Source organism: Clarias gariepinus, chromosome 9 (assembly GCF_024256425.1).
Source record: "Clarias gariepinus isolate MV-2021 ecotype Netherlands chromosome 9, CGAR_prim_01v2, whole genome shotgun sequence".
Taxonomy (NCBI): Eukaryota; Metazoa; Chordata; class Actinopteri; order Siluriformes; family Clariidae; genus Clarias; species Clarias gariepinus.
The window spans coordinates 16914293-16927318 of NC_071108.1; the positions used below are offsets into that span (position 1 = coordinate 16914293).

A 13026-nucleotide genomic window follows, 5' to 3' on the forward strand; every position below is an offset into this window, starting at 1 on the left:
GGGAAACAGAGCTCAGATAAAGTGAGCGTGCAGGCCCTACAGAAATCTCAGCAGGCTAAAGCTCGTCTGGAAGAGGCACTACTGGGAGGCCTGGGAGCCAGAGGACAGATGATGAAGAGGGTGGGAGGTGAGCGTTCCTCTTCCACGGCCTCAAAGGGCAGACAGAGAAATCGCTTTTACACTCTGCTTCCAGGCAGTGCAATGAATAATGTAGAGGCCCTCTGGTGCAGAATGAGCTATAAAGATGATTGCTTAGCAAGACATTCACATATGGAAGTCATGTATTGTCTACCAGAAGTCAGCCCTATTTCCTTTTGATGGAGTGATGATTTCCTTATATTGAGTTGTCATCTCTTTTTTTTCTCGCCCTTGGAAGCTAACGACCGGACCGTGGGCCAGAGAGAGAACCTGCGCTGGAGGAAAGACCTCACACAGTGGCGCCAGACCAACGACAGACAGGACAAGTGTGTGCAGATAATTTCTCCTTAACTCACTTAATTAGTGCTTTTATCTTCTAAACTCGGGGTAGTAGATTTAAATTTATGATCAAATCCCCTGCTTACAAAGATCTGGATATTCTACCAACATTGTAACTTACTCAATGGTGACTTATGCCATAAGTCTTAAGTTCATGGCTATAAATAAGCCACATTAGGTCGAAGTGCAGCTTTACATTACCACTTTTGATTAACGGCTTGGAATCTGAAGAAATGAAAGGTTTTAAAGTGGGGAATAATCACATACCTCTCTGTCCAATCATTTAAACATTTCAGTTTCAGCATTTTTTACATTTTCTCACTTCATAAATCACAGAGAGTAAATTTAGTAAAAAGAATGAATGAAAGTCTGGGAAAATTTGTTCTTTAGGTATTAGTTCATATGAATTCATATAATCGACATGCGGCATGCTGCAACCCTTAAGAAATGATGATTAATGTGGTTTTTTTGTTGGGTGTGTTTTCTCAGATCTAAAGCTGAGTTGGACCAGGAAGCCATAATCAGTGGGAATCTGGCCACCGAGGCCAACCTCATAGTCTTGGACCTGCTGGAGATCATCGTGCAGGTAAGAGAGGAGAACGCAATCCATCCTCAGTACACATCACCAGCATAGTTTACTCCTGCTTTCTTAGTCTTATTTTTTGAAGTAATGATAATCCTGACATCAAAATTGACATCAAATTATATCACGAGAAATAAAATAAATATTTTTTTTGCACAAATTGAAGCAGCACTTGAAAAACGCAGGGAATCAAAATTTGAATTAGATAAGGATTGTATGAAACGATTGCATTCACATTGCATAGAAAGCTGCTGTAAAGGAGGTGAAATAAATGCATGTGTGTGTGTGTGTGTGTGCGCGCATGTGCCTATGTGCCTTTTTCTCCCAGGCTGTACCACTGGCAGACTATAAGGATAGTGCGGTTGGTGGGGTACTAAGGGTTCTGCTGCACTCACTAACGTGCAACCAGAGCACTGTGTTTCTAGCACACTGCTTCAGTACGATCCGTGCTCTCGTCGTGAAGGTATTTTTTTATTTTATTATTATTATTTATTTATTGTTATGCAAACAATTACGTCTCTGTCGACTCCATCTAAAGCCTACTTGCAAATGCATACATGTGATTACCACAGATAATAGTTTTTCTGTATAGAAACATGGGTAGGTGTATTTAATTAGATTTTAAGGGCAGTTGTTGAAATCTGTTAGGGTTGGGCGATGTCGACTAATTTGGCATTGTACAATGTCTAATGTGAAACATCACGATGGACGATAGGCGACGCTGCAAACATTTGACATGCAGTATAAGCTGCCAGGTCGGAATTCTTCTCGAAGAAGTGTGTGTTTTCCGCGAGCTGGTTGCTGCTGCGGCGGGGGCGGGGCGGAGGATCGCGAGGGCGGCTCGTGATGTCTATCGTGATGTCTATCGGCGATGGACGATGGCATCGTCTATCGACCCAACCCTAAAATCTGTACATTGGGTTTAAAATAAAATTTAAAAATCTAATTTAAATCTGTAGACATTAGCTCTTAAAATTCATCTAACAGGCAGTAGAAACTTATTAAGCCATTTATTGAATTTTCCAACACTGGTGCCATACAACAGAAATGAGTTCTGCTTACATTTTTCTGCAGGTGCTGTAGTGTGTGTACACTACAATAACATTAGTAAATTATTCCCTATAAAACATAATCCCATGTCTTTTAGTATGAATAAATAATACAAATTAATGAACAATTATTACTACAAATGCAAAAGAAATGCAACATTGCAACATTTATTGACGGAATTCAACATCTGACCAAAATCACTGTCTGTACTGATCACATGCCGTATGCTGCAGGGGCGGACGAGGGGTTTGACTATTAAACTGAGTGCAGTGTTTCTTTAATTAACCATTGAAGTATTATAATTAACAGTGGTCTTGTAGTAATTATTGTGAGTGATGTCATAAGCTGGTCTGATGGGTTTTAGTTCGGGGACTTGTTGTTCGAGGAGGAGGCCGAGCAGTGTGCGGATCTGTGCCAGAAAGTGCTTCAGTACTGCAGCAGCTGTGTGGACAGCAACAGGAACCAGGCCTGCGCTACACTCTACCTCATCATGAGATACAGCTTTAGTTCCGCAAGTGTAAGACTTTTGTTCTCATTTCGACAATGTTGTGCCTAGCTCTAAACCTTGACCTACTGTAACCTTATACCGACATGAGCTATAACTTTGCCTTATTGTGAAGCATTTTGATTGAAATAAATATTAATGCAGCTCATTATTGCTATACCCGCACCCGAATCTAACTATTAATAAAAATCAGGGCAATATTCTTTTAAATAAAGCTGCAGATTAGGCTGAAACTTCTAGGTATTTCTATCCTTGTGGGGACAGTTTGTTCCTATCCAAGATATAAAAACATGCTCACACACACACACCTGTGCTACAGCTGTAAATTATTGGCCTTATGTAAGACCACCACTACAAAACACACATACGGCTCAGGTCTTTCTTTCATTTTGAAAAAATCTTGACCCGGAGCATCAACCCCCATCCACCTCAAATCACAGTTTTTCCATATTCTAATAAGAGCATCTGTCCTGCCAAATACTTCAATTAGGCAAAAGAGTCCTCTCATTGTGCTGGTTAAAAATCTTCCCTAATATAGACATATTAGGGAAATAATCTAACAATGACTTCATGAGTCAGTATGTTCCTGCTGTTTGAAAGTCAGTATTGCTGTGATACTGAGTTAAATCTATTTGCAATGGTTTTGAGAAGTTGTTGCACGTGTGTGACATTTGCGTTCAATTTTGTCACCCCTGACGTATGCCGCTAACGGTGGTGTGTTTGGTTTCGGGTCTTTTCCTGTGTGCACTGATTGGATGGACTATTTCCTCCGTTCATGTCGTTTACTTCCCCCTCACCTAACACACACACACATTACTCAGCCCACCCCGAACAGATGGCCACGTTGTTTGCTCTCCCATTCATCTTTAATGGGGAAACGATGAAAATCTCCCCATCTCTGTTTGCTGGAGTGTTTGGTTTGCCCTGACAGTTACCTCTGTTGTCATTATTATAACCTTTGAATGAGTCATGTGGATTCCAAGCCACAATGACTCACTTGTTTTTCTCTCCTCAGCTCCAATTTTATGTTTGCCTGGCTTGCTTGTCTCGTAGTAAACGGCATGCTAGTTCAACAAACACTATGGGTTTAAGGACAAAGCTAAAATGAATCAGCTGTCTAACACTGACACCCTGACAATCCTGGTGGCAGAAGCTTGCCCCGAAACATACGATAAGATGTGTCTTGAGATGTCTCGCACATATGGTCAAACCAGCATAATGGTGCCACTGAAATGATCCATTGGCAATTATGTCTGAGTTAATGGGATCGTTTTGCAGTTTCCTGATGCTGAGCGAGATGGATGGAGCATTTGCTGCCCTTAGCTGGGTCCACCCCAGAATCAATGAGCTGAGACTATGATAGCAATGTTTAATGTGCCTGGCTCTTTGCCATGCTTCATTTTAAGCCTCTCACCTGCAACAGTAAAAATTAGCTGAAATAACCTCAGAGGCTACTTTATAAAAAAAAAAAAAGCCCTGAGCAGACTGATGATGATAGAGAGTATTTAAAATAGGATTAAGCAGGCTTTAGGATAAGTCGGCCAGGGGGAGTTATTGAGCGTTCAGTACCAATGACACTGGAGTCTCCTTCCATATATGTGTAACACACCTCTCCTTACAACGAGCTCAGAAATATATATGATTAGATGCTTATTTTTATATAATGTGCTATAGCAGTTCTTTAAAACAGTATGAACTTACAAACTGACAGATCTGTAAAGCAGTTGCACTACTCTTTATGCCACTACTATAGAGCGAGAATCAATGATTTAATAATAAGCACGACATTCCTCTTTCTTTTTATGGATTTCCTGCAAAATGTTTTAACCCTAACCCAGCATGCAATATTCTTTTTGACATTCAGTTACACATTATTAACTGCTTCGTAATACATGTTGCCTGCTCCCTGAACAGAATTTCTCCAGAGTGAAGATGCAGGTGACCATGTCATTGGCGTCTCTAGTAGGAAAGTCCTCGGACGTGCACGAGGAGTACCTGCGCCGCTCGTTCCGCACCATCCTAGCCTACGCCGAGGAAGACGCGGAGATGCAATCCACACAGCTTCCTGGACAGGTAAAATGCTCCTGCTAACCCAGTAAAACAGCGTGAGGTATGTACTAGGTAGTGCTATTTATAAGTCTCAAATCAAATAAAACCCACCACCGTCTAGACTGCTGAGTCAATCAATAGCGCAGCAGGAATGTTGCCAGTGAAATTATGGTCTGGCCTTCTTGATAAAATGACAGGGATAACTCTGAGTCTTCTCTTAATATGGACTTCTTGGCTACTTAATGGAATGTGTTAAGTCATGCAGCAAGAATCACGGGCGGTTTGAAATCACATTGAAGCTGGTGTTTAAACTAGTGAATTTCCCAGCAAAAAAATATATATAATCTTCACTTTGTCATTTTCTCAGGTGGATGAACTCTTGAGGAATCTAAACAGCATCCTTTCAGATACAGTCAAAATGAAGGAGTTTCAAGAAGATCCTGAAATGCTCATGGACCTTATGTATAGGTAACATATATATTTCTATCCACACACACAAATTGCGTATTCATTTACTCAGTCACTCATTCTACCGCTTAATCACTTCATCAGTCATATTCACTCTTTCATTCTCTTATTCCATCAGTCACTCATTCAGACATTTTGTTAATCATTTGTCACTCAGTCATTTATTTAGTCTGTTGCTAAGTCAGTCAGTCAGTCAACTATTCAAGTCATTCATTCTATCACTCACGTACTTACTTTCAACCAATCATTTACTCATTTCAAACACTCACTCTGTCATTCACACACTGAGTTAATCAGTTTGAAACTCTGTCACCCTGACATTCAGTCCCTCATTTAATCACTCAGTCATCACTTAATCTATCAGTAGTCACTCATCCATTCACTTCATCAGTTACTTAATCACTCACTCATGCTATCACTTAGTCACTCACTTATTTCCTTGCCCAGTTAGTCACTAACTCCCTCAGTCACTCCCTCACTCACTTACTCAGTCACTCCCTCAGTCACTCCCTCAGTCACTCCATCAGTCACTCCATCAGTCACTCACTCACTTACTCAGTCTCTCACTCAGTCACTCCATCAGTCTTTTACTCTGTCACTCCATCAGTCACTCCATCAGTCACTCCATCAGTCACTCCATCAGTCACTCCATCAGTCACTTCATCAGTCACTCACTCACTTACTCAGTCTCTCACTCAGTCACTCCATCAGTCTTTTACTCTGTCACTCCATCAGTCACTCCATCAGTCTCTCACTCACTCACCCCATCAGTCTTTCACTTAGTCACTCACTCAGTCTCTCACTCCATTGGTCAGTTAACCACAAACTCAGTCACTCACTCACTCCGTCAGCCCCCTGGCTACTCACTTACTAACTCAATCCTTCAGTCATCTAGTCATCACTCTCTCATCACTAACTCACCCACTAACTGCATCAGTCAGCCAGACATCATTTATTTCTTCACTCCATCAATCATTTGATCACTCACTCACTTGATCTGTCATTTACTCATTCCTTTACCCCCGTAGTAACTTGGTCACTCAGCCAGACAATCGCTCACTCACTCAGTTGAGTGTGTGTTGCCATCCCCTTCCTTTTGCCTCCTTGTACTGTGGTTTCTTACTCTGCTTCCCATTTCCTTGCGGTTTCTGTTGTTTGTCTACTGTTTTTGAACTTACCATGGAAACTATGTGGTTGTGTCTTAGCCTTGAGCTTTGGCCCAGCATGTGCACAGACTGCATGCAAAAGCTTAAAGCACACACATGTCCTTGATTTTCAGGCTGTCAGAATTGGAATTTTGCAGCCTAATTGCTCTATCATAGAAAGTCAACCTCTGTTCTTGCGTCTGTGACAGGATCGCAAAGGGCTACCAGACGTCACCTGATCTGCGTCTGACCTGGCTCCAGAACATGGCTGAGAAGCATAACGGCAAAAAGTGTTTCACCGAGTCAGCCATGTGTCTGGTGCATGCTGCTGCCCTGGTGGCTGAGTACCTCAGCATGCTGGAGGACCACAAGTACCTGCCTGTGGGCAGCGTCACCTTCCAAGTAAGAGAACAGTCTTTAGCCGGACTGCAGACCTTCAGCTTTTATAGATGTAATAGTTTAAAGAGGCCAAAGAATGTAGTATTATATAATAAGACCACAGCAGCGAGTACCCACAATGACTCATTTAGTGATTCAAAGCACTAGATCAGAAATTACTGTAAAAGACTGTACCTGTCTGCAAACCCTACATGGTAAACACGGGAATTATATGAAACTTGGATACCTTAGATATAACTGTTCCTTAAATGGAAACTCCAAGTTATATGGTACATGTTTATTTAACAAGTTGATGCTAAAAAAACAAGAGTTTCTTTTCTCACTCTTAATTGTACAGTGGTGTTTATTGTCATATTAATGAGAACACCAGTGTAGACAGTAAATGCTGGAAGGTGTGAGTTGAATGTGGCACAGTTACACAAAAATGCTCCACTAATCATGAGTTACAGGAGAGTCTCGGCTCGATATCCAAGCTCTCGAATCTGATCTGTTTAAGCAGAGTGTACAGATGAGGGCATGAGAAAGCAGGATATACAATATAGCTTAAAGTGCTGATGCACGAGTCTTTCTATGTAGAAATAAATTCCCCCTGGGAAGAATATTAGGAGATAGGCAACATTAGGAAAGTATGGAGCTAAGTAGACAATTAGACCAATATGTCTTTGCTAAATGTATAACATTTAAAAAAGTCAATTTAGAATGCACACGACTAAATGTCACAAGATTAATAAGCAAATAATTCAAAGGGAATTTTTTTCTTTAAACTGTGAAGCTTGGGTAGCTAGATTGTATTATTATCAATATTTGAACAGGTAAAAATATTTAAGACGTTTTCATTCCACATCTGGATGAATCTGGAATAATTAGACATAATACCGAGGAATAAATTAGAGGTGTTGAGACATAACTCATGATTTAGGAGACATTGAGATACATTCGAAAACTCTGAAGTAGTGAAATAATCAGCGCCCTTTCATCCTGACAGCACATCTCCCCTAATGTCCTGGAGGAGTCTGCGGTGTCCGATGATATCCTGTCCCCAGATGAGGACGGAGTTTGTTCAGGACGGTACTTCACAGAGACTGGTCTGGTGGGGCTTCTTGAGCAGGCTGCAGAACTCTTCAGCAACGTACGTCCCATATCCTTAACCTAGCCGATGATATCACGTATTCATGAATTGCTTGTGAATTAGAGGACACTTGCGTATAATCTAACAATCCTGACGATATAACATACTACATGTTTGTGTGAAATATACAGTAGTTCAGCTACTCTGTAGCATTGTTGCTGCAGTTTTTTGTCCATCATTGAGTGTTACTAGTTGATTGTGCCACTGCTTCTGCTAAACAGGGTGGATTGTATGAGGCGGTGAATGAGGTGTATAAAATCATCATTCCTATCCTGGAGGCTCATAGAGATTTCCGGAAACTGGCCACAACTCATGACAATCTGAAAAGAGCTTTTGAGAACGTCGTTCAGAAGGTAAACCAGAGTGAAGATTCACCACTGATATTGCATATGAATTATAAGAACATTCACCTGCAGCAGGAATATTATATATATATTATAATATCTGACAATATGGAGTCTGATCAGTTTCATAAATTACAAATAATTGTCCCGAGAATTATTATCATTTCAGCCAATCACCTAAATGAACATAAATTTGAGCGTATGATTTAAGCCGACTATGTTGCGTTACATGTGCGCAGTGTGCATGTGTCACTGATATATTAACCTGAGGGTCATTCTGTCTGTCTGACACACTGCACAATGTACTGTATGTAATGTATTGTGTCCAATCATACTTTAATCATATCCTTACATTTACGTTCTGTGATTGTAGGATACATCTGATAGGCTGGAGAGAATGCTGTTAGGGGGGAAAAAACGCATTTGTGTATTTAATGGCGAGTGTTTTGTCAATGCAAATATTTTTGTCTCACGTTTGTGAATCTTGTGACATTTATGTTTAGTATATTGTGAATTATGGAACTGATCTGGCTCCATGCCACAAATATATAAATAAAGTCAACGAATCAGACACGTCTGTAAATTACCATATGGCATTATATTGTTAACAATTTATAATTTAGTGATTAAATCATATATTTAAGTCAGTACCCCAGTACACAGTTTTTTTTTATTGTGCCAATATTTTTCGAAGAATTTTATTTTTTAAATGAAAGTGCTACCAAACATTTGACATGGATAATAAAAATCTGTAATTGAAATGAAACTGATGTTTTTTTATCAACTGATATTTTTCAAACTGATGGTTTTCATTGGTACTAAAACACTGAGTTAGCTAAGTAATATTAATGCACTTAATTGCATCAATATTTAGATGATTTTTCTGAGATAAAAATAAAATATAGTTCGTCTTTTACTGACATCTTAGGATGGCATCATTGTGCAATGTTTGTCGCCTTTCTAAAGTTTAGACAGAACAATTCTCATGCCTGTAAGCCTGAAACTATTTATTTACAGTATTTATTTGTGTGTGTGTGTGTGTTGTGTCTCAGGGTCATAAGAGAATGTTTGGGACGTATTTCCGCGTGGCATTTTTTGGCTCGAAGTTTGGAGATCTTGACGAGCGTGAGTTTATATATAAGGAGCCCGGAATCACACACCTACCTGAGATCTCCCACAGACTCGAAGTAAGAAATGCTGAGCTTGCATCTACTGCAGGGTTTATCACAATATATCACTGATGAGTGAATTCTACAATAAGAGAGCTTGTGAGAGCTTAAACAGATTTATGTAAAAGTATGTAAAACATCTTAACTTGTCATGGCTGTTTGTAACCAGGTTTGTCATTTTTACAGAATTTTTACGGACAGTGTATGGGAGACGGTGTTCTGGAAATGATTAAGGATTCCACACCTGTAGACAGAAACAAACTCAATCCCAATAAGGTATTTAAAACCAGATGTAATGCTAATTAAAAGTTAATTAAAAGATAATTAAGAGCTTTTAAAGAAAGAACTTCCTGTATTTACATCAAGCTGTTTTCTAACTGAATTTTTTTTTCATCATGTTTTATTCAAATGTAATATGAAGGATTTTCAAATTAAACCAGGACTTTTGATTGTGCAGAATAAAAGAACAAGGTTTTGATAGTGCATGCAAATCATCAAAGTAGAAAGTTTTCTTAGTATGCTGGAGCCATCTCCATGCTTCATGTCCGAAATGCTGACCTAACAGGATCTCCTTTTCCTTTAATGAGAAAAACTGAGAAATCTTTATACCAAGATGGTATACAAGTACTGATGGAACACTGGGATAAGTGCATTAGTGTAACGGGATTATATAAAGAAATAAATATAGTTTTTATTCTGTGTATAACTGTGTTCTGGTATTCTGCATAGTCAAAAGTCCCAGTTTAACTTGAACACCCCTCATATGTTGATCAATTGATTATGTTAAAAAAAAAAAGGTTACTTATTTAAGTGTTTATTTCTGCTCCTAGGCATATATACAGATCACGTTTGTGGAGCCCTACTTTGACGACTATGAGATGAAAGATCGCATGACCAACTTTGAGAAGAACTTCAACCTGCGCAGGTTCATGTACACCACCCCGTTCACTAAGAGCGGACGGCCCCGGGGAGAGCTCAACGAGCAGTACAAAAGGAAGACTATCCTCACCACACAGCATGCTTTTCCTTACGTAAAGACGCGAATCAATGTCATTCAGAAGGAGGAGGTACCAAAGCCCACTCAACCTTTTAAAAAATTTTTTTATTCTGTTCGCTCTAGACTTGAAAAAAGAAATGGACTTTATTCTTAGTATTATCTTCAATTATATATATCGCGTTAACTAGATATAAAAATCCATTACCCATAATGCCATTTAACTACTTGATGATGGTGTCAGTGGGATTTGATTTCTACAGAGAAAAAGAGAGCTTTAGCCACCTTCTTATCGGTTCCTAAGTGTTCAGCACCAGCAACATTATTCCTTATGTTCTTGAACAGTGTAACTGTGCTGGAAATGTCCTCCTGTTCATAAGTATTAAGAAAAGTACAGCACCAGCCAACAGATTAACCCCGAATCACTAAGATAACTTTAGAAGTATTTCAATCTAAACATATTTAATGTGTTTCAAAAAAACTTGTGCACTGTAGCAGCCATTGAATCCGTCATATTATTGCAGGGAAATTACATTTTTCAGGCCAAATGAATGAAGTGTACTTGTCTTTATTTTCTTTTCTGCAGTTTGACCTGACTCCGATTGAGGTGGCTATCGAAGACATGCAGAACAAAACCCGCGAGCTGGCTATCGCCACACACAAAGAGAAGCCTGACCCTAAGATGCTGCAGATGGTTTTGCAGGGCTCTGTAACAGCCACAGTTAACCAGGTCTGTTACAGTTAACTCACCTTAATCTAAACTCTAAACTGACGTGTTCCTCAGCTCATTCAGCTGTTTATTTAGTTTTATCATGTGTTCTCCCTTTTTCTTCAGTCTGAGGAAGTCAGAGTGCTATAAGCCATGAAAGTCAGTCGGAATAGTTTAAAAGTGATATCGCCTTCCTGAGGCTGCCCAGACCCACAGAATAACAATTTACAGCACCAATCATGATACGTTTACCGTTGCGTCGTCTCCAGAATCCTGAGGAGATGGCTGTGGTTATATGATAAATGCCAATTGGAGGGACAACACTGGAACCGTATGGCAATCGCTCCGCTCCTGGGCCGCGCAGCCGCATCTCTTAGACAAAGGCCTATTCATGCTTTTTCCCCTCATGTGTTGACTTTACCTCGTGGCCTCCAATGTGCGAAGCATTCATTTTCTCTGTCAGTGCTGAGTTCAGGAAAGAAACCTCTTTCTTTTTCCCTCCCTCCCTCTCTGTCTCTTCAGGGACCATTAGAGGTAGCCCAGGTCTTTTTGAATGAAATCCCAGCAGACCCCAAACTCTACCGTCATCACAACAAACTGCGCCTGTGTTTCAAAGAGTTCATCCTACGGTGAGTGTGGCATTTAAGATCTCTTAAGAAAGAGCAGCTTTTATTTTTAAGGGAATGACTTTTTCAGCGACTTGGCCCTTTCCCTTGGAAAAGCGATGTCGAATTGTTGCCACTGAGCATTAAGTATCTAAATAACAGAGTGTCATTGTTTTTTTGTTTTTTTTTCCTCGTGGACATTTCTGTAAATGGCTGAAAGTGCTACCAGACACTACCAGACACTTTTTCTTTTTCTTTCCATTTGCAAAGTAAGGGTCAGGCCAACTTTTAATGTCACTCAGCTGTATCTGACTCGTTTTATCTTTAACATGCCTAAATAGAAACTATAAATAAATTGTCCTCAGAATGCAGGATCCTTTTTGGCCATATGAAACTTCTAAGGCAGTGGTTTCCTCTGCCTAATGAAAGTGGCTTTTATTTTGGACAGATGTCAAAAATCCATGCTCTAATTGCTGCCAAAAATTTGACAAATATTTACTGTAATTTCAAAATGTTTCTTTTCTTCTGTAATCCATATAAGCTGGCATGACATCTTATGAGCCACATTATACAGTGACTTGCTTCAAGACTGGCTGGAGCAGGTTCGCGTGTGTGTATGTGGATATGTGCGCGTGTGTGTAACACATCGCTGAGTGATAGTGATAGTGGAGATTAGGGAACAGCTCCTTTCTGTAGAGTTCGCACTACACTGGCTGTATTCATGGGGATTTAAAGGGAGACTTGATAAGCAATCAACCACAGTAGTTTAAGATGTAACATTTCGTCCCAGGTTTTAACCACATCAAAGCGGGCACTTTTTTTTCCCCACATTCGATTACTGCAGACAACAGATCCTACTGTGAGGCTGGACAAGATTATTTTGTGCTCAGGTGGTCTGTTTGCTATTAAACTTGAATTGTGAATTGCTTTTCTTTTCTTTTTTCTTTTATATTCTCAATGCTTTAAATGCAGATGTATAAAAAAAGGACGAAGTATTTCGGCATATTTTCCAAATGTGATATGTATATATTTTTTTATGTTATAGTTTCCACTGTTTTAAACATTTTTGGCTTTTCTCCTTAACCGTTTTTTTTTTTCTTTTCTTTTTTCTTATTTTTTTTATCACATGGTTTTGAAAAGGTCTCGAGGACCGCAAATACCAACCGGAATGTTTTAGAACCTGTAATTCACAAGTCATTTTGATCAATCACTATCTTCCCAGCTCAGGCTTTCCAGCCTTTGATTCTCCTTAACCCTTATTACAGAGATAACCGCAGGAGTGAATAAAACTCATTTATCAGCTAGCTTAATGGGCAAGAAGAAATAGCAGTGTGTTTGTTGCCTAGAAATCTACGTGGCGTAGACTAAAAATGTGGTAGCTAGTGAAATATAATGACATA

General features: G+C 39.6%; 1 protein-coding gene across 3 annotated transcripts in view; it reads left to right on the forward strand.

Annotated features, from left to right (window-relative positions):
* The window catches only part of dock8 (dedicator of cytokinesis 8), a 67084-nt gene that overhangs the window by 50773 nt on the left and 3285 nt on the right, over positions 1–13026 (forward strand). For all 3 annotated transcript variants that reach the window (XM_053503373.1, XM_053503374.1, XM_053503375.1), the window contains 15 exons: positions 1–127; positions 377–464; positions 967–1063; positions 1389–1523; positions 2475–2627; positions 4530–4688; positions 5032–5132; positions 6487–6679; positions 7662–7805; positions 8027–8158; positions 9202–9336; positions 9505–9594; positions 10149–10385; positions 10899–11042; positions 11544–11650. In XM_053503373.1, the coding sequence (XP_053359348.1) occupies positions 1–127; positions 377–464; positions 967–1063; positions 1389–1523; positions 2475–2627; positions 4530–4688; positions 5032–5132; positions 6487–6679; positions 7662–7805; positions 8027–8158; positions 9202–9336; positions 9505–9594; positions 10149–10385; positions 10899–11042; positions 11544–11650 (2042 nt within the window). The remainder of the gene's footprint in view (positions 128–376; positions 465–966; positions 1064–1388; positions 1524–2474; positions 2628–4529; positions 4689–5031; positions 5133–6486; positions 6680–7661; positions 7806–8026; positions 8159–9201; positions 9337–9504; positions 9595–10148; positions 10386–10898; positions 11043–11543; positions 11651–13026) is intronic.